This window comes from Staurois parvus, unplaced genomic scaffold, assembly GCF_062004578.1.
Source record: "Staurois parvus isolate SC_StPar_1 unplaced genomic scaffold, SC_StPar_1.0 ptg000009l, whole genome shotgun sequence".
In the NCBI taxonomy this organism is placed as follows: domain Eukaryota; kingdom Metazoa; phylum Chordata; class Amphibia; order Anura; family Ranidae; genus Staurois; species Staurois parvus.
In genome coordinates this window covers 494204-516429 of record NW_028317805.1, presented here as the reverse complement: position 1 = coordinate 516429, position 22226 = coordinate 494204, and the positions used below count along the sequence as shown (strand labels likewise).

General features: G+C 42.5%; 1 protein-coding gene across 1 annotated transcript in view; it reads right to left on the bottom strand.

The window, feature by feature from the left end:
- Positions 1–22147, bottom strand: part of ACADSB (acyl-CoA dehydrogenase short/branched chain) — a 29005-nt gene extending 6858 nt beyond the window's left edge. Inside the window, exons 1-9 of the mRNA XM_089668942.1 lie at positions 22031–22147; positions 17208–17370; positions 15289–15389; positions 14281–14487; positions 13437–13607; positions 10671–10796; positions 9501–9593; positions 6977–7066; positions 2946–3083 (exon numbers count right to left, since the gene is read on the bottom strand). Coding sequence (XP_089525068.1) covers positions 2946–3083; positions 6977–7066; positions 9501–9593; positions 10671–10796; positions 13437–13607; positions 14281–14487; positions 15289–15389; positions 17208–17370; positions 22031–22060 — 1119 coding nt within the window. The 5' untranslated portion in view covers positions 22061–22147. The remainder of the gene's footprint in view (positions 1–2945; positions 3084–6976; positions 7067–9500; positions 9594–10670; positions 10797–13436; positions 13608–14280; positions 14488–15288; positions 15390–17207; positions 17371–22030) is intronic.
- Positions 22148–22226: the final 79 nt, after the last annotated feature.

Below are 22226 nucleotides of genomic sequence, written 5' to 3'. Positions count from 1 at the left end.
TTGACACCCTCCATAAGGAGGGAAAGCCTCAAAAGGCAATTGCAAAAGAAGTTGGATGTTCCCAAAGTGCTGTATCAAAGCACATTAATAGAAAGTTATGTGGAAGGGAAAAGTGTGGAAGAAAAAGGTGCACAAGCAGCAGGGATGACCGCAGCCTTGAGAGGATTGTCAGGAAAAAGCCATTCAAAAGTGTTGGGGACTTTCAAGGAGTGGACTGAGGCTGAAGTCCGTGCATCAAGAGCTACCACACACAGACGGATCCTGGACATGGGCTTCAAATGTTGTTTTCCTCTTGTCAAGCCGCTCCTGAACAACAAACAACGTCAGAAGCGTCTTACCTGGGCTAAAGAAAAACAGACCTGGTTTGTTGCTCAGTGGTCCAAAGTCCTCTTTTCTGATGACAGCAACTTTTGCATCTCATTTGGAAACCAAGGACCCAGAGTATGGAGGAAGAATGGAGAGGCACACACTGCAAGATGCTTGAAGTCCAGTGTGAAGTTTCCACAGTCTGTGTTGATTTGGGGAGCCATGTCATCTGCTGGTGTTGGTCCACTGTGCTTCATTAAGTCCAGGGTCAACGCAGCCATCTATCAGGAGATTTTGGAGCACTTCATGCTTCCTTCTACAGACAAGCTTTATGGGGATGCTTACTTCATTTTCCAGCAGGACTTGGCACCTGCCCACACTGCCAAAAGCACCAAAACCTGGTTCAATGACCGTGGGATTACTGGGCTTGATTGGCCAGCAAACTCGCCTGACCTGAACCCCATAGAGAATGGGGCATTGCCAAGAGAAAGATGAGAGACATGAGACCGAACAATGCAGAAGAGCTGAAGGCCGCTATTGAAGCATCCTGGTCTTCCATAACACCTCAGCAGTGCCACAGGCTGATAGCTTCCATGCCACGCCACATTGAGGCAGTAATTGCTGCAAAAGGGGCCCAAATCAAGTACTGAGTACATATGCATGCTTCTACTTTTCAGAGGTCTGATATTGTTCTATGTACAATCCGTGTTTCATTGATTGTATGTAATATTCTAATTTTCTGAGATTGTGGATTTGGGGGTTTTCATGAGCTGTAAGCCATAATCACCACAATTATGACAAATCACGGCTTGAACTATCTTGGCTTGCATGTAATGAGTCTATCTCATATATTAGTTTCACCTTTTAAGTTGTATTACTGAAATAAATGAACTTTTGCACGATATTCTAATTCTTGGAGTTTCACCTGTATGTGATTTTGCATTTTTGAACAGGGGGTGTGCATGATGCGCGCACCCTACCCACGCCGCCATTCGCGGCCACGGCTGTCAATCACCAAGTCCCGCCCGGTTATTGCCGAGCATCTCCAACGGGGGTGGGCCATGGAGAACTGTTTGTTTGTAAACAAAACAGTTTTCTCCCGTCAGCTCCGGCACACTGCTTTGCATGGCTGTCTACAGCACAGCCATGCAAAGCAGTGAGCTTACAGTGAAGTACATACACATAGCCCCTAGTAAAACAGTGCACTGTTAACCCTTTGATCGCCCCACGTTAACCCCTTTCCTGCCCAGTGCCAGTAGTACAGTGTCAGCCACCGCAGACCCTCTGAAAGTTGTTGATCGCCGCCATTACTAGTAGAAACAAAAAAATTACAGTATATATACCGCCATCTGTAAACTTTCATGTAAACCAATTAATTTACATGTATTGGGATTTTTTTTTTTAAAGCAAAGACATAGAATACATTTTGGCCTAAATTTATGACGAAATTTGATTTTTTAAATTTTTTTACTGGACATGTTTAATAGCAAAAAGGAAAAAATATTGTTTTTTTTTTTCTCAAAATTGCCTTTTTTTTTTTTAAATAGCATAAAAAACGCACAGGCGATCAAATACCACTGAAAGAAAGCTTTATTTGTGGGGGAAAAAAAGAACGTAAATTTCATTTGGGTGCAGCGTTGCATGACGTTAATTGTAAGTGAAATATTTAAAATAGCAAACCAACAGCAGATTCTTAGCTCTATCAGCAGTCAGAATCAGAATAGGCTGCAATGACCCCATAGGAGGTCATGCTATATACTACATTTTATGGGTAGGGATCCAGTAGAATTGTATATGGCGCCACCTAGTGGGGATGGCGCAGATTATCTCTTTGTAATGTGACCAAAAACTCCATAGATTAATTTGGTCAGAAATATTACTGTTCAGAGGGTAAAATTTCAGGTCACATTCTGCTTCCTATTACAGTGCAATAAAACTGTTACCAATCATAACAAGGAACAAAACAAAAACAACAAGTTTGATTTTATATTTTTTTTACCTAAAGTTCATTTTTACCTAAAGATTTAATTTTTTAGTTACCATTAGTGTAACTAAAGGCAAAACTTTTTTTCATTTTGGATAGAGTAAGGGAGGGTTATAACCTGTCAGTTTTTTTTTTTCCATCTGTGTCCCATAGGTGAGATTTCCCTTTACTCCCTGTCCCATAGCCAAGACAGGAAGTGAGATGAAATCCCTACACAGGTATCTTGGTGTGTCACCAGGGTTCCCAAAACTAGTGTGCCCATTGGAAATTTTCCCCCTATTCCTGTTCTGGTAACAACCCAAAATGTGAGCTTTACTTTCCCATTCAATGATAACAGTAAACAGGACAAACAGAGAGGGTGAATCTCCATAACAGCAGGACAGACCGCATTAAAAACCCGACAGGTATTCTAATCCCTCTCCACGTTATCCAAAACTAGAAAAAAAAAAATGTTGTCTTTAGTTACGTTTTAAGTGTCAGGGACTAGTGCAGCCTCTGAAATGCTAAGACAGCCCAGATATTATTATAAATAAGGTTTGGCTGACATAGTCTGAACCTGTCTGCTTTTGCCTCTAGGAACTAAAGGTAATCTTATTTTATTACACATGATACACTGACCCACAGGGAACTCTACTTATATATGGTGCTGCTTTACCTCTGAGGAGAAGTATTTAGCCATGCAGGCCTCCTTCTTAAAGGGTCTCCCAGCTTCTCTCAACCTGGCTGCATTGTAAGTAAGAAGTCGGGCTGCCTCCAGCTGAGTGGCCACGTGTGAGATCTGATGCTGCATACCCTACAAAGAAAAAAACAAAAGACAGTAACCAGACCATTATTCTTAGATGTATGGTGCTAAATCCTGGAATCAACAAAACTCAGAAGAAAAGTGGAAAGCCAAGTAAAAAAGCAATTCCCAATAGGTTGTAGTAGTTTCAAATGCTTACTGCCCTACACTGAAATCAATCTTTTCATAAAAAAAGCTGGTAATTAGATTTAAAACCCAGCACTGTTTTTAATTGCAATTACCTGCTTTTTTTCCCTTCACTATAGCTCCGAGAAGGATCTGTCATTCTCCCTGAACACTAAAGGAAATAAAGGGGTGGGGTCACCAGTGACATTACACGGTGACCCCGCCCATTAGTTTCCTTTAGCGGCAGGGAGAATGACAGCTCCTTCTTGGAGCTATAGTGAAGGGAAAAAGGTAATTACATTTAAATAACAGCAGTGACATATAGGGGCAGCCAGTGAGGGAACCTGAGTGTATACACTGCTCCCTCACTGTATACACCGCTCCTCTCCTGCCCCTCACCCCACCCTACAAAGAGGACCCATCACTCCTATGCTATCACATAGGGAACTATTGGTCCCCTATGTGATAGCAATAAAATCATAAGTTAAAGAAATAAATAAAAATACACATTAAAGTAAAAAAAAAAAAAATACAAAAAAAAATTGGGCCTCCCCACCCTCACATACGCAAACTTTTCAGTTTAGGTTTTCGGCCACGTGTATTCTGAATTTTTGGCATCGGTTTTTGACACCAGGGTTTTTATTTAGGTGTACCACTAATTATTATGCATTTCTCTAGAACTGTCAAACTCATTATATAGTCTCGGAGTAAAACTCTAATAGCATGTTATTATTTATGGTATTAAGGTTTGAACATGCACTACAGACACAGATTTAGCAGCTGTGATATAGAATGCCTTTATAAATAAAACCAAGTTTGATAAACAAAAAATATTGCTTTTTGACAAACAGAAGTGCAACTTTACAATGTAAAAAAATCCCAAAAAGTGTAAACTCTATTGGCTGTAACACTGTTTCACACATTACCTGAATATATTATATTTCGTTGATGAAATAACACTTAATAGTAATACTGTAAAATCAGGAAACCCCACCTCTCCTTAAACAGACCTCTCCCCCCATACACTAAAATTGACATCAGCATGCTGAAATTAAATCATTTTATATTCATTAGTGAAACAATTTTTGCTTTTACCCAGAGTTCTAGGAATTAAAAGGAGGCAAAAATGGCCACCATGAGAAGAATGGGGAAGAAAAAAAAATGAGATATGCAAGAAATAAATAAAAACCTGCTATTATCTATAATTAATTTGTTTGTAGACTGCCATTACTAAACAATTCCAAAGGTGCCTTTACAGTGATTTTTATGATAAGAGTGAAGCTCCTCTTCAAGGTGGCCAAGCACTAAGCCAGTCATTGGCAGAGACCAATTTGGTACCTTATGTGTCCTATTATGAGGCATACCGAACCTTTAGGCAGCCCATACGTACCAGTGAGTTGAACGAAAAAAAAAAAAAAGATCCAATTCCCCCATCCACACATTCGATGTAGATGGGAAATTGACTTCTGTACAACTTGCCTACCCATACATGGATCAACATTCAGCTGATCTGTCCTGAACTGGCTGAATTTCAATTAATGTATGGCCAACTACATATGTGATTGTTGTCCACTCAGATACCAAATGACCAAGATGGAAAATCTAACTGTACACCATACACATCTGTCTGCATTTGGGGGCATCCGAAGACGTTCTTTGTAGCTCACATGATTTGGAATTCTGGCAGCGTGCCAAACAACTGCATTGTTTAGTTAAGCCCATACACATTAAGGCCTAATTGTGGAATAAGAGGAGACAGGACAGGAAGGGAAATAATCACAAGTAGCACATCGTTTTCTGCTATATTTATTCATATTGAAAACTCTGTAAATTAAAAATAAAAGTCCTGGGAGCAAGCCCAATTCTATGGAGCAGAGGAAAGGATCAAATTATATCATTTAAAGTAAAGCTCCCAGAAAACGCACCTAAGGATAGACAGATATTTCACTGGCTGTCCTAAGAATGCAAAGTGAGAGTAGGAAGCTGTAAAAGGGGGACCCATTATCAATTTTACAGAATACAATATTTGTCTATACAGGTGAAACTCAGAAAATTAGAATATCGTGCAAAAGTTCATTTATTTCAGTAATGCAACTTAAAAGGTGAAACTAATATATGAGATAGACTCATTACATGCAAAGCAAGATAGTTCAAGCCGTGATTTGTCATAATTGTGATGATTATGGCTTACAGCTCACGAAAACCCCAAATCCACAATCTCAGAAAATTAGAATATTACATGCAATCAATAAAACAAGGATTGTACATAGAACAATATCGGACCTCTGAAAAGTATAAGCATGCATATGTACTCAGTACTTGGTTTGGGCCCCTTTTGCAGCAATTACTGCCTCAAAGCGGCATGGCATGGAAACTATCAGCCTGTGGCACTGCTGAGGTGTTATGGAAGACCAGGATGCTTCAATAGCGGCCTTCTGCATTGTTCGTTCTCATGTCTCATTCTCTATGGGGTTCAGGTCAGGTGAGTTTGCTGGCCAATCAAGCACAGTAATCCCTCGGTCATTGAACCAGGTTTTGGTGCTTTTGGCAGTGTGGGCAGGTGCCAAGTCCTGCTGGAATAGGAAGTCAGCATCCCCATAAAGCTCATCCGCGAAAGGAAGCATGAAGTGCTCCAAAATCTCCTGGTAGATGGCTGCGTTGACCCTGGACTTAATGAAGCACAGTGGACCAACACCAGCAGATGACATGGCTCCCCAAATCAACACAGACTGTGGAAACTTCACACTGGACTTCAAGCATCTTGCAGTGTGTGCCTCTCCATTCTTTCTCCATACTCTGGGTCCTTGGTTTCCAAATGAGATGCAAAAGTTGCTCTCATCAGAAAAGAGGACTTTGGACCACTGAGCAACAGACCAGGTCTGTTTTTCTTTAGCCCAGGTAAGACGCTTCTGACGTTGTTTGTTGTTCAGGAGCGGCTTGACAAGAGGAATACGACATTTGAAGCCCATGTCCAGGATCCATCTGTGTGTGGTGGCTCTTGATACACTGACTCCAGCCTCAGTCCACTCCTTCTGAAAGTCCCCAACACTTTTGAATGGCCTTTTCCTGACAGTCCTCTCCAGTCTGCGGTCATCCCTGCTGCTTGTGCACCTTTTTCTTCCACACTTTTCCCTTCCACATAACTTTCTATTAATGTGCTTTGATACAGCACTTTGGGAGCATCCAACTTCTTTTGCAATTGCCTTTTGAGGCTTTCCCTCCTTATGGAGGGTGTCAATGATGGTTTTCTGCACAACTGTCAGGTCAGCAGTCTTTCCCATGATTGTGATTCCTACTGAACCAGACAGAGACCATTTAAAGGCTCAGGAACCCTTTGCAGGTGTTATGGCTTAATTAGCTGATTAGAGTGGGACACTTTGAGCCAAGAATATTGCACCTTTTCACAATATTCTAATTTTCTGAGATTGTGGATTTGGGGTTTTCATGAGCTCTAAGCCATAATCATCACAATTATGACAAATCACAGCTTGAACTATCTTGCTTTGCATATAATGAGTCTCTCTCATATATTAATGTCACCTTTTAAGTTGCATTACTGAAATAAATGAACTTTTGCACGATATTCTAATTTTTCGAGTTTCACCTGTATGACCATAGCCCTATAGGATTTTCCTGGGTTAAGACTGTGGCATTCCAGAGCAGCAACAACCTCTCAGCAAGTGCCGTAGAAAATGGCACACTTGCCCCAAGATAAAAAACAGCTGCTCACATTTATTATAGATAGGATGCATATGAAAACAGTAATAATTATGCCATACCTGAAAGTCAAATATCCTCTTCCCAAACTGCATCCTCTGCTTGGTGTATGGGATGGTCTGATCAAAACAGCCCTGAGCCAACCCCAGCATCTGCGAAACACAGAAGGGGTAAATTATACTGTTTCTATGACAAGTAATATGAAATTATCATATCATCTCTGAAAGGACATCAAAAGAAAGAATCATTTAGAAATACCTAACCTTTTTTCAGCAGCATATTAAAATGTATTTATGTATAATTAATGCTTAAAGCTCATCTCCGGGCATACAAAAGTTTTCCCATGAAGCAAGACTGTGCCCACGCTGCACGGGTTAACTACTTGTTTTTGTCTGGGGGGGGGGGGGGATTTACTTACCTAATCCTTTGACCGGTTTGGCACCCCCACACTCCAGTGGTCTTGAGTAGTGGACTGTTCCTGATGTCATCAATCCCAGAGCAGGCTCCATAGACCAGGAACAGTCCATTGCTGGACTATTGGGGAGCACCGTTTTCTGGTGGAACAAAGGATTGAGTGAGTGAGCAGCTAACCCGTGCAGTGCCGGCACAGCCTCACTGCATGGGAAAACTTTAATTTTGCCCTGACATGAGCTTTAATATATGCCAGAGCTAAATAAAAAATATGCATTCCCCCCTTGTTTTATCTCTTGAACAAGCTGAAAGTACAGAAATCTAATGAGCTCCTAACTTCCTTTTTGAGCGGACAACACAGTGTCTCTACTATAGTTATACTAAACCTAAAAATGCTTATTTACCTTAATGAATGGTGGTAAAAAAAAAATGTTGTTTTCTGTTTCCCTGTGCTTGACCTTCCCTGTGTGAAGGGGAAGAAAGAAAGAGATCAGTGCTGTGCACGGCTGCATCTGTTCTCCCCTTGCTTCCTCTTCACATAGGGACTCAAACAGCAGCAGAAGCCATTGGCATTTGCTCTTGTCAATCAAATGCGGTGAAGAGGAAGTAGTGGGTGAGCTTAGTCCCGCTGTGTGTGTCTATAGAGCGATCACACAGCATGTGTCCCCTAGGAAAAGGCTTGCTATGGGGACACACAAAGAAAAGGAGGAGACAGGATCACCAGCGGGGGAACACAAGAAGAGGAGGATTGGGGCCGCTCTGTGCAATACCACTGCCCAGAGCAAGTGAGGATAACATGTTTCTTATTTTAAAATTTAAAAAATCTGCCTTTAGTAACACTTTAAATCCCAAGCAGTGTTATCAGCCTCACCCAGTTCTAGTCTGCTGGACTACATATCACTCACTTGCACCCCATATATTATGAAGGGGAGGTGTTCTGCAGTTGAGCACAGAAGTATTGGGCAGGGCTGACAACAATGTTGGGTTACTTCAGTGCAGCAGAGTTGCTGTGTTTTTAACAAAAATTTGAAACTCGGAGTTTACTGGATTTCTGGCAGATCAGCAGGTATTCTTCTGTACTGCGTAAGCAACAGTTTTATACAGACAATGGTGTTTGAAAAATGTGCTTGTTCTTTCAAAGTTGTATTGCATGTGTTTTTTTCACAGACTTACATTTAAACTTCTTCATAAGTACAGGTATTTCATGACATTGTAACTGTAGGGAAATAGTCAGTTTGTAGCTTTGTATTACTATATAGTGATCTGGCACTGTGGGGTTTATTTACTAAAGCTGAAGAGCTCAAATCAGGCTGACTTCTGCATAGAAACTGATCAGCTTCTAACTTCAGCTTGTTCAATTAAGTTTTAGCAATACAACCTGGAAGATGATTGGTGTCTATGCAGAACTGATCCTGATTTTGCACTCTCCAACTTTAGTAAATAAACCTCTATAAAACAGTACGTCTCCCTCTGATACTTGCTAATAAGGAAAACAGCAGCGTCTACACAAATGTGCACTGTCAGCAATCACTCCTCCATTGTGATCATGGCTATTAGCAGCCAGTCTGGTCACAAAACACAAACAATACACAATACAGGCCAGTTATTACAAGCCTAGAATTGTTGGGATTGGACAAAAAAATGGAAACACTACATGATTTGCAGATGTGAAAATTATGGTATGTTTTGCTTTGAAAGCAAAAGTGATGTAACATTCTTTTGCTTACACTGTGTGATGAGACACCTAGCTAACAGATAGCAAGCCTCACTTTCGTCATTCAGTACGTGTGCTGCTAGTAATATGGAGCCATGTCAGAGCTTACTGAGCTTCAAAGAGGGCAAATTGTTGCGAGCCCGCTTAGCTGGTGCCTCTGTGACTAAAGTTGCCAATTTACTTGCCGTGTCACGAGGTACAGTATCAAAATTTATGACGGCATATGCAGCTCACGGGAAAACGCCATCTGCTAAGCATAGGCACGGTTCGACATGGCTGACTGACTGACCGAAAGAGACAAAAAGACATCGTGCAGGATTGTGACCTGGAATAAGAAAACAACTACTGCAAAAGTGACTGCAGAGCTCAATCTCAGTCTTCACAGCAGTGTGCTCATGAGCAAAACTGTAGAATATTTATGTTTGACGTGGCACTTGGGCTCACTGGTCCTGTTGTATCACCTGGGCAGCAATTCCAATCCGGCCTTCATTCAGCATTTCTATAGCATATTTGTAACCTTGTCCCACCTGGCCGAGGATACTGGACTCTGGAACCTGTATGAGACAAAGTGCAAGATCAACAGTACATAGAGATGTAGATGATTGCTATACTTAAATTAAAGCCCTACTCCAGTGTGCCCTCCCCTGACTTCATCCAGCCCTCATTCCTTTGAACCTTTGAACAACCTTGCACCCTTTTTTGTTTTAAAAATCTTTATGCATGTTGAATGTTACAGAGAATAGTGTCATAAAATAATGGGGTGCCGCTATCTGCGGCATTTTCCTGTGAGCTCAGGGTGACTGGATAGCATACCCCCAACAAAGTGAATTGAATGAAGGCTGGTTGTCATTCAACCTGGTAAACTGGTGACATCTAGTGGTGGAAAAGAATTATTGGGGGAAAGTGCAGAGATAGGGCTTTCAAGTGGTTTTAAAGGCTTGAGGTATTTTTATCTTTACCACTTAAAGACCCATCCACTAGCAGATTTACTGCTACAGAGCAGCCCTCCTGTGAAAAATCATGTATGTAATCGTGATTTTGCACTTCTGTCTAGGGGGGCTCGCACATACAGTACACTAAAACACTCCCTAGGCACACAGTTAACCCTTTGATTGCCCTAGATATTTAACCCCTTCCCAGTCAGTGTCCTTAGTACAGTATCAGTGCGTATTTTTTAGCACTGATCACTGTATTAGTGTCACTGGTTCCCACAAAGTGTCAGTGTAAAAAAGTCCTTCGCAATATCACAGCCCCGCTCTAAGTCGCTGATTGCTGCCATTACTAGTATAAAAAAAAAATGTTATGACTGTCACCAGAAAAGTATTGGAGAGAGAATCTTCCAAAGGGGACACTTTTTCTGGTGACAGCTGCCCCCATATTTTGGGAAGATATCCACTTCCTGTTATGTTGAGGGGTCAGGAAGTGAGTGAAAATCTTACCAATGGGGACAGAGGAAAAAAAAAAAAAAACACCTTACAGTGGTTATAAGTCTTCCCCACTCCATCCAATATTAAAAAGGAAACGTTTTTTGGCTGGAGTTAAACTTTAATACAGGAAACTGCTTGCTCTTCCCATGAGGATCCCATTTACAATTTACATTAAGGATTAATTCAATGAAAAGGGCATCATACCTTCACATTATCAAATGACAGGCTGCAGGTTGACGATGCTCTGAGACCCAGTTTATCCTCTTTTTTTCCAATATGTAATCCTTCAGTATCCCTAGGCACTATGAAACACGTGATCCCTCTGTATCCCTGAAATACACAAGACAATTGGTTCCAATACTTGTACAATACCTGTGTAATCCTGCATTGGTATGCTGCACATTCCTGCTGTACAAACCACTTATAGATGATCAGTTTATACAAATAAATAGAAGGCATTGCTTGGAGTCTATGCAAGTGACACTAAACTTTGTTTAAAAAGTTAAAATTCTGTTTAAGTATGTATTCTTAATTAAAAAAGGTATTCTTGCTCTCAGCCTCCTCCAAGTGTCCAAATTCCTTTTTTTCTCCTGTTAGAGAGTGGCTAAGTTCCTTCTCCATTGTCTCACTGTATGTAAGAATGCAGCCACTCTCTTGACCGATCCTGAGGACTATAGAATATGGGATGTGTAGTGTGTTTACAGCAGCACGCATGACCAAAACTGACATGCGCTGCTCATTCCAATGGAACGGAAGTGAGGGGGAAAAGGAGGTTGGGGAGCTCACCGAGGACATTACAATGAGGCAGAAAAACACAGTACAAAAACAATTTCATGAAAAATAGATTACAGGGTCATTAAACCGCTATTAAACCCATAACCAATAATGTAATATATTGAAGCTTAAACATTAGATGTGGTGGCTGCATTCGTTTTTTTTTTCTTAAGCTTTTATCCCTTTTCCTCTCTGTTTTCACCTGCTGATCAGGCTAGTATCCCACTTCCTGCATTACAGTATTTCCACTCTGGATGAATGAGCACAGGGGCACCTTTGGATAGCTGCATTGTCATGTGGGGGGGGGAGAGGAGAGTATTAAGTGTGCAGATTTAGATACACTAACAAATTGAAGTCAAACTTCAGCTAATACTTTATTAACGTGCGTGGTGATGTCACTGGCTAGCCACACCCTAACGCGTTTCGTCAAATGACTTCTTCTGAGGTTATTTTTTTAAATATATTTTTTTCATTATTATTCTATTCTAATTTATTTAATTATTATTGATGTATTTTAAAATGTATTTCTTTATTGAGTGTATAAATGTGATTATGCTGATGGCTATTACAATGATATGTATTGATATTATCTCGTTGTTATACTAGTATTTGTACACAAGATGGTGCTATTGCAATGAGGTAGTCTGGTGTTTATACATTGGATCATGCATAGTAATGACATTACACCTTCAGGTGTTTTATTGATTGGGCCAATTAGAAAGGAGGTGGCTCTATAAGAGCGCCCTCCACGCACGGCTTACCACTCCCTCAGAAGAAGTCATTTGACGAAACGCGTTAGGGTGTGGCTAGCCGGTGACGTCACCACGCACGCTGGTGCACGTGTCTGGACCACGTGATTGCACCATCACCATCTTGAGTGCAGGCAGGCTGGTGAGACGCTGGAGACAGAGCTTGTAGCTCTGAGTATTAACAAACGCTGTATATTTATATACTCATTGTGAGTGCGGTTTTAATGGGGGGGTTTTGTTACCTTAATAAATTTGCTGGATGATATTGCACTATGACGAGTATTTTTTTATTCACATGTGCGTATTGGATATGAGAGGATTTTTCTAAGCTGGAGCCTAATTGGTGGAATGCTGGATATAAATTGATACGCTGGTTTATCACCAGTACATGGTGAGTGTGCAATTTGATGGGGTGTTCTGTGCACTGGATATCACATTGGTGAAGGAGAATCTCATTACTTCAGTTATTGAGGATCATTGATATATGGACTTTTCTGAATGGACTATATGGGGACTTCCTATATATGATTTAGCACTGATTAATTTATTGCACATATATGGTGGTGGATATATGAATTTATTTATTCATTTATTGATTTGGTTTAGGATTGCGCTATTATTTGTGGTTATTTGGTTTATCACATTTATTATTATTTACAGTGTATTATTAATAGCAGCACCTAATGTTTTATACTCATTATCTAATTATATTGGCGCAATGATGTGGGTATTAGAAGTGTCTTGAGTGTTATACTCATAGAGACACTTCAGGTGACTCACCTAATTGAGAATACTTTATTAGCAATTACAGCAAACAGTTTTTTTTCCCTTTTGGGATAAAGCTTTTACATAAATAAAAGCTGATCATTGTAAGCACCCCTGCTAATGTTAAATAGTTTGTCTCATCTCTGTAACTGATGCATTCTGTTGGAGAGCTTATTCTTTTGAAAAAAAATAGAAGAAAGCACTAAAAAAAAAAAAATAATGAATGCAGCCATCACATCTAAGAAATGAAAAGCGGTAATATTATACATTTTTGCTTTTGGGTTTAATACCACTTTAAGTAGTGGGTGTGTATGGACTATTCTTGGAGAATAACAATATTGTTTAGTGTAATTAAAGTCAGACGTCCTCATCTGCAGGCTTCTTCTAGGTCAGCGCTGTAAACAATTCTAGAGCCATCTGATCGGCTTCAACACCAAACGGCTAGTAGTTTCAAAAGAAGAGGTCAGCAAATCAGCCTCCATTATCTCTTAAGGCCGGTTACTTTTAAATTGTCAACTACAAAATCTGAGAGTTTACTGTTCTGGATGTCTGAAAATGTAAAAATGAGCTTGTGTAGAAATTTGACATTACACTGATTATTAATAAAGTGTGTTTTTTCCTGTAAAAGAGCAGGTATAACAGCTACAACCAGAGATAAAAAGGGAGACAACAGAGGACTTACAGCAGAGACATCAGCGTTGGCCATGACAAGGAAAACTCCAGCCTGCTCAGAATTACTGATCCACATTTTGGAGCCATTGATCACATAGTAATCTTTGTGTTTCTGAGCTGTGGTCTTTAGAGAGAAGGCATCGCTGCCAGAACCGGCTTCTGAAAGGCAGAAACTACCCACCTGTGACAAAGGTAAAAAAGCAGTTTCATCCTCAATTATCTGCATGCTTGTAACAACACTGAACACAGAGTACCTACAGGACAAAATTAAAGCATTTGACCTTCTATATTAATCTGCTTCCATACAGACAGGGCTCAGCTATTCATAACCTAAAGGCAAAATTTGCTCATGCAGGGAAAAGAAACAAGTTGGATTAAGCCCTGGTCACCACTGAATACGACTTTGAAATCGTGAAACTTCAATTGAAGTTTCAAAGTCGAATGTCAGTGTGACTTTAGGTGTGACTTGTAAGACATCTGTGCAACTTCATGTCAAGTCACACCAGAAATCTGAAAAAGTAGTGCAGGAACTACTTTTCAAATTGCTTTGCTCTGCATGTCAAAATAGTTCACAAAAAAAAATAAACAAACAAAACACAGACAAATGAAACATGTTAACCTCAATTAAGATTAATATGAGATTTAAAAATAATGACCAGGTACAGTTTTGAAATCCTGGTACAGATACACCTTGGTATACACCTCTGCTGCCCTAATATTCTGACAGACACTGTCTTGTAATGCAGTGTCATCATTGGTGGAAACTCCTCTGGGGAGGGAACAGACAAGGGTCTGTATCTACACAGATCTGAAAGTTAACTAGTTTCCATAACTGAGATAACGAAGTTTCTCACCATGTCTTTGCACAACCTGGACAGGTAGGTGTCTTTCTGTTCCTCTGTACCCAGTCTCATGAACAAGGCATTGATAAGTGTGTTCTGAATGTCACATATAATCGACACAGATGGGTCCACTTTAGCCAACTCCTCAATCACCAGAATGGATGAGAAAAATGTTGATCCGGTGCCTCCATACTTAGGATCCACCTCTATCCCCATTAGCTGAAAGGGAGAAGATAAGGATATATTTTCAGACAAAATAATGAAACAAACACAACTGTACCCCTCGTTTACATAAACAATGACCACTTTGTAATAAGATGGCTAACTTTACTGCTGACAACAAAAGCATTAAAGTGTTACTAAACCCAGGACCCTGCATACACTATATCTGGTCTCCCACAGTACAAAGGGTTTGCAGAGCCACTAAACAGCATGCTGATGTAAGCCCCAATCATGTCATGTACAAATATATCAGCACAAATGTCCCACAGAAAGTCAGGGGAAAGATTCCCAGGTGTATTGCAGCCTAGCTACAATAAAATGGCAGCACTTATGCAGCAGTTCAATAGTGAAAGTAAAAATACAGCGCAAGCCCAGATAGCATAAAATAAAAGGGAGATAAGAAAAAAACCTGCCCAGCATTTTGTTCCACCAGACAACTCAGTAACAGCCTTAACTACCTCCCCTGGTGAGTTGTCAGTGCAAGACGGGATCTGCAGCTTTGGTCTACCACTGAACTGGGTGCCAGTGCTGCGCTTCATTTTCAGATCTAGGGACTTGCACCATAGAAGTAGGAAGGTAAAAACAGCCTAAGTTCTGACCTGGGAGTGGCTGCTGCAGTCACTAATCTCTTCAGGTATTGAAGGTATACCCCAATAATAGTAGTCCAATAACAGTCCTTGTACACCTTCACAAATGTGCACTATACTTGCATACATTGTTGATAGAATAATCGTTATTTTTTTTTTTTTTTGGAAACTCAATCACTGATATTATTACAGAGCAAACAATCATACCAACCCCAAGTTCAAGCATGCCCTGTATGACGGAGTCATCCATTTTTGAGTTGGCATCCATAGTTTTTACAAGTGGGGCAATACGATCTTGGGCAAATTTTTGCACTGCAGGGAAAAAAAAAAAAAAAAAGAGATTAGACCAGGCTGTTTAATGTACAGTAAAATATTGAACAACTCGAGTGTGTTTTGGAAAAGTGTGATCACATTCTGGTGACTGGATAACTGGAATGAACTGAAAAATTCCTTCTCTCTGGGTGCAATGGATAAATTAAAGGTGAAGCAACTGTGAGACCTGATAGGCAGCCTAAGGTGTTCACACAACAGGGTGACGACGATGCTTATGATTGTGAGGTGGTGGTTTAACATTTTGAGTCTAACAGAAAGTGCTGTCACTGGCAGAAACTCCAGGTAAGAAATCTTTAATCACTTGCCTCTTACCCTCTTCCAGCCCAGGCCAATTTTCAGCTTTCAGCGCTGTCACACTTTGAATGACAATTGCGCAGTCATGCGACACTGTACCCATATGAAATTTTTATCTTTTTTTTCACAAAAATAGAGCTTTCTTTTGGTGGTATTTAATCACTTGGTGTTTTTTGTGCCATAAACAAAAAAATAAAATAAAATTAAAAAAAAAAAAAGTTTTTCTTTGTTTCTATTATAAAATTTTGAAAACAGGTAATTTTTCTTCTTCACTGATGTGCACTGATAGGCAACACTGATGGGCACTGATAGGCAACACTGATGGGCACTGATAGGCGGCACTGATGAGTGGCACTGATCATCAGTGCCATTCTGTTTGACAATTGCTGCTTATAACCGACAACTGCATTTACCCGGTGATCTGCTGTCATTGGACACAGCTGATCACGTGGTGAAAGGCTGCTGTGATTGGCCTTTTACCACATCACATGATCAGCTGTGTCCATAGATCACGGAGATCACCGGGTGCAAGCCTCTGTGGGCGCAGTAGGGTGTGCTCTGGGAGGACATCACATGACGCCCTCCCAGAACTGGACAACCATGCTGTAGCCATCATTCGGCTATAACACAGTTGGCAAGTGGTTAAACATATTCCCAAAATGATTTGCTAAACCTTCCTATCCTTTACAGCCAATCAAGCTGCCATGTTAGCCTCTGTCTGACCTGCAGTTGTCATGGTGCTGCACATGTGCACATACTGATGGCTTGACAGTTCAGTTGAAAGAACAAGTATCTGTGACAGTTATCATTAATGGCATGCCTTGAATGTATCTGTTTTGAGAAACCATTAAATTGATGGGTTTAGTTCCACTTTAAGAAAACTGTAAACAATGAAGCATGATGCCTAATATACAGATAATAGGGCTTACAGATTGATTCATAACAGCTTTTCTAACATTGCGATCATATGATAGCATAGCGATCACATGATCACCGGGATCTTCATTCTGCTGTGTCCTCCGGAAACAGCAGTCGCGGGTGGAGAGTGCTGTGTGCCCCCTCGGGTTAGTACAGCCAGAGCGACATACCCGTACGTTGTTTTGCCTGTAGCTGTCGCCCTTCTGCAGTACATTGTGGGCGGGAAGTGGTTAAAAGACAGAAGGTTCAATTTTCAAAAGATATGCATGTGTATATTTAGCCACCTAAATGTTTTTGGACTCAGCTGAAAATAACTGTTGAATTCAGATGCGTTTTGAGCTACACCGATTCACATGCCAGGTCAAATAAAATATTTTTCTGTAGAGCCCGTTCACATCACATACGGGCAGTTACCAAACACCACCAAAGAAAGCTCTATCCGACTAATCTGTTTACATATAAAATCCAAAAGAGAATAGTGTTGCACATTGGAGTACTTCTCAGTCAAACGATCACAGCACTGAAACCTGAAACATGGTGCAGTAATGGAGTATTACAGACTGGTACTCTAGTAGTAAAAAATACCCATGTCTCTCATCATGGCCTCCTCTTCTGTGAATGTTGCCAGGGGAGGAATCGTGGTGCCCTCTCCAGTGCTCGGAGACAATGCCTCTGCTTTCTGTGAACTCCATCTGCAATGGAGATTTTGAATTGCGGCAAAGCAGCGAGGAAGCCTTCTGCCCAGAAGCTAAGAAAAAAAAACAAAAAATAAACAAACAAAACAAAAGACAAAATATTAAAATCACATAACAGCCAGGCAACGAGAATTTCCCAAGAATTTTTAGAGAGGTCAGTAATGACATCAAATGACAAACCACTTACAGTCCTCATATCCTTTTCCTCTCTGCCGAAATGATGTTCACATTGGTTGTTTGGATAAGAATATTTTTTTTCTGTCAGCACACAGTTCATATATATGTCTCTGAGACACTATTCACATCTGTGTGTTTCTACAATGTGCGGAAAACATGAATCCTACCACATTCTGCTGCAAAACACACACAAAACCAAGTGTGGAGACATTCACTTTGAATGGCACATCAAGGCACCTAGCTAGTTTATGGAACTGAACATGTGCCTTAGCACCTGGAAAAAGTTTAAAAATGACCACCCGCATTACACTGTAACAGAAAAGTGATTACAATTTTTATTTGTCACTACATAATGCATCCAAAATAAAGTGTAAAAGAAGAGAGGGACACAAAGTCCATTATAGATTTATTCACCTTGATATAAGATCAGTAGTTAAACCAACACGTTTTGGGTGTTTGTAACTTCCCCTGACTCAGGGCTTAAACGCTGACACCATATTGTATAAGAAAGAAGGTAATAAAAAAAGTGCATAGTACTTAGCAGTCCATGGGGGAGATTTAGGCTGGCCATACACTACACAATTTTCTGTCCAATTTCCATTAGATTTACCTTCAACTATGTAGTGCAAAGGCCTGCCTAATTGGATACAATTGAAAAGTGTTGTTTAGGTTTGACCCCTTTTATATAGTTTTTGGTAAATCTAAAGCAAAATTCTCAAGAAAATTGTAGAATAACCAAGACTGGAGTACTCAGAATCTGGCACAGCTGTGCATGGCAGCCAATCAGCTTCTAACTTCAGCTTGTTCAACTAAGCTTTGACAATAAAACCTGGAAGCGGATTGGTTTCTATGCAGAGCTGCACCAGACTTTGCATGCTCCAGTTTTAGTAAATTATTATTATTATTATTATACAGTATTTATAAAGCGCCAATAGTTCACTCAGTGCTGTACATTACAAAGGGGGACAGAACATGTGACAGAACAATACCAATACAATGCAAAACACGAGGGGTTAGAGGGCCCTGCTCTTTCGAGCTTACAATCTAGAAGGGATGGGATAGTGGTACAGGAGGAGATAGCTGTGGGGGATGGAGTGGTAGGAAGAGTGGAGGAGATCAGCAAGTTAGCAGGGGGTGAGGTAGGCTTCCCTGAAGAGATGGGTTTTCAGGGTGCGCCTAAAGGAGAGGAGAGTAGGTGATAATCTGATGGGTTGGGGCAGGGAGTTCCAGAGGATGGGTGACACCCTGGAGAAGTCCTGGAGGCGGGCATGGGAGGAGGAGACCAGGGAACTAGAGAGAAGGAGGTCTTGTGAGGAGCGGAGTGTGCGTGCTGGGCGGTACTTGGATATTAGGTCAGTGATGTAGTTCGGGGAAGTATGGTGGACAGCTTTGTACGTCAGTGTTAGGATTTTAAATTTGATCCGTTGCGCAATCGGAAGCCAGTGGAGGGATTGGCAGAAGGGGGTGGCGGAGATGGAGCGGTTGGAAAGGTGAATGAGTCTGGCTGCCGTATTCAGGATCGACTGAAGCGGGGATAGCCAGCGGCGAGGCAGGCCAGTGAGGAGGGAGTTGCAGTAGTCGAGTCGTGATATGATGAGGGAGTGGATGAGCTGTTTAGTGGTTTCTGGGGTTAGGAACGTGCGGATTTTGGCGATGTTGCGGAGGTGGAGTCTGCACGAGTATGTTAAAGATTGGACTTGGGGCTGGAAGGATAGGTTGGAGTCCAGAATGACACCAAGTACTCTGGCCTGCAGAGCGGGTTTGATATTGGCGTTGTTGGATGTAATGTAGAAGTCAATGGGGGGTGGGGTTCGGGCTGGGGGGAAGACAAGGAGCTCGGTTTTGGAGAGATTCAGTTTAAGGAAGTGGAGTGACATCCAATCTGATATGTCGCTCAGTAGGTGTGTGATTTGGGCAGAGACCGAGGGGGTGAGGTGGGGGGTTGAGAGATAGATTTGCGTGTCGTCGGCGTAGAGGTGGTAGTTGAAGCCGTGAGAGTGTATGAGTTGGCCAAAGGAGGAGGTGTAGATGGAGAAGAGAAGGGGCCCGAGGACAGAGCCTTGAGGGACCCCAACAGAGAGGGGGAGTGAGGGGGAGGTGGTAGCATTATAGGTAACGCTGAAAGAGCGTTGTGACAGGTAGGATGAGAGCCATGAGAGAGCAGAATCTCTGAGGCCGAGGGAGTGTAGTTTTTTGAGGAGGAGGGGGTGGTCAACTGTGTCGAAGGCCGCAGAGAGGTCAAGGAGTAGGAGCACTGAATAGTGGCCATTAGCTTTGGCGGTTAGAAGGTCGTTGGAGAGTTTGAGTAAGGCGGTTTCGGTGGAGTGTAGGGGGCGGAAGCCAGACTGTAGGGGATCGAGGAGGTTGTTGTCGTTGAGGTTAGAGCATAGGCGGGTGTAGACGAGGCGCTCGAGGAGTTTAGATGTAAGTGGGAGCAGGGAAATGGGTCTGAGGTTGTTCGGGTCATTGGGGTCCAGGGAGGGCTTTTTAAGTATGGGGGTGATGTGTGCATGCTTCAGTGGGGAGGGGAAAGTGCCGGAGGAGAGGGAGAGATTAAAGATGTGGGTGAGGGAGCGTAGGATGGAGGGGGAGGGAGGTCGTAGGAATTGTGAGGGGATAGGGTCGAGGGGGCAGGTGGTGAGGCGGGCATCAGAGAGGATCTTGGAGACTTCCTCGATGGTAGTAAGGTCAAAGGTGTGGAGTGTTGGGGGAGCTTCAGTATGAGGAATGTAGGGTGGGGTGGGGTGGGAGTGGAGGTCAGAGCAGTGGTGGGGCCGTGGGAGAGGGGTGATGAGGGGGTAGCTGAGTGAGGGGGAACGGGGTTGGAGGGAGTTTGAGCAGTGACGAAGTCCCTGCGGGTAATGTCGAGGGGGAGGGGGGATGATGGGGTAGCTGTGTGAGAGGGGACGGGTTGAGATAACCCCCCTATGTCTTCAAGGGACCATGAATGGGTTAAAAAACTGCACAGGCTTAGCTGAGAAACCCTGAGGACTTTAGAGATGTATGAAATCTTTTGCCTAGGCCAGAAACCAGGAAGTAATATAAATATGATATACTTTCCTATTTCCTTTTCCTAGCAGCATAAGGATTAAAAAGTCAATATTGATTGAGAGAGTGAAGTTCCATGTTGAGGGCCGTTCACACCAGAATGTGATGCGGGAAAGGTATTCCATGTGCATTTTCTGTGCTATGTTCAAAATGCACTGGGTGAGCGATCTGCTGTGGGTGTCAATGTATTCCCAGCGACACCCCAAACGCAGTGTGTTTGATCTGTCTCCCCATGAAGATTTGTCCCCCTGAAGCAACTGCGCATGTCACACTTTTCGGCATAAGAAGCCGATCACCATCTGTAGCACACAGCTGCAAGCTTTAACCCCGTTTAGGCTGCACCGCTGATGACACTTAGGCTACGTTCACACTAGCGTTGTGTGCAGGCTGCAGAGAGGCGTTTGGGAAGCGTTTTTACAGCTTCCCAAACGCCTCTGCCAATTCTGCACATTACAGCACATGGTGCTGTTCTAGCGGGAGCGTTTGCGTCGCAGCAAAACGGACGCCTCTGGTTGAGTCAGGAGGCGTTGAAGCCTCCTATTCTCGTCTATGATGCCACTCCGCAAACGCCAGCCGGTTGCGACGTGTTTGCGGGGCATTTGCGGAGCGGTAACACCACTCAAACTGCATTATAGGCGTTTGTGGGGCGTTATTAACGCTCGGCGAACGCCTAGCAACCGCCGCTAAACCGCGCATGCGGCATTTGCAGAGCGTTAAAAACGCTCCACAAACACCGGACCAACGCTTGCCAAACGCTATAGGGGCGTTTGGCAAGCGTTGGTAAAACAGCCAAGTGTGAACGAGCCCTAACACGCACCGCTGAAGCTGATCCCGCGGATCAATAGCCGACACTCCCGCATACTTCAACAAAGATACATGGTCAGATGCAGTAGTTCGGTAATCGATTGATCGTGCCTGAAATAGGGACATGCGCAGTTGCTTCAAGGGGGACAGATCTTCATGGAGGGACAGGTCTTCAAGGGGGACAGATCTTCATGGAGGGACAGGTCTTCAAGGGGGACAGATCTTGCCCCTACACCTGTACTGGTTTGCATGATACCGCAGTAGCATGCAATGTGGCTGCACTGCGTCTTTGAACTGTAGTGCATACTATACATTTGGTGCGATCCAGCGGATTCAAATGAATGGGCTGAAATCACACTGCACTGAGTTGCCCAGAACTGTGCATTTGGTGCGATCAGCCCGATATCGATGGGGTTGGTTCTAATCAATGGCAGTTAACCTATCCACTCCAAATCATGCTGTAAACGCACAAAGGAGGCCCACACGAGCGCATGGCAATGCAGCAGCCTGAGGCTCGCTTCACACTAGTCTCTGCAGTGCAGGCAGCCGTGCAATGTGCATTTCCAAGCATCCACACTTTTTGTTACATGTGCTGCATTCCTCTGCTGTAACATGCATCCATCCACACATGCTGCATTATGAATGGCTCACATAGATCATGACCTATACATATGTCCTTCTCACCTGAGCACTACGACACAGAGCTGCAGCCATTGCCTTCCACCTGTACGCCTCTTCTCGCGAGATCTTAGACAAAGCAGAGGGGGAATACCCAAAATCTCGCGAGACCTGGTGCCTCAGTTTGCGTTCCAAGCCTCGCTGTCCCTAAAGCACCCTGTGTCAGAGAAAAAAGAGAGCACAGCAGAATTCTGAAAACCGT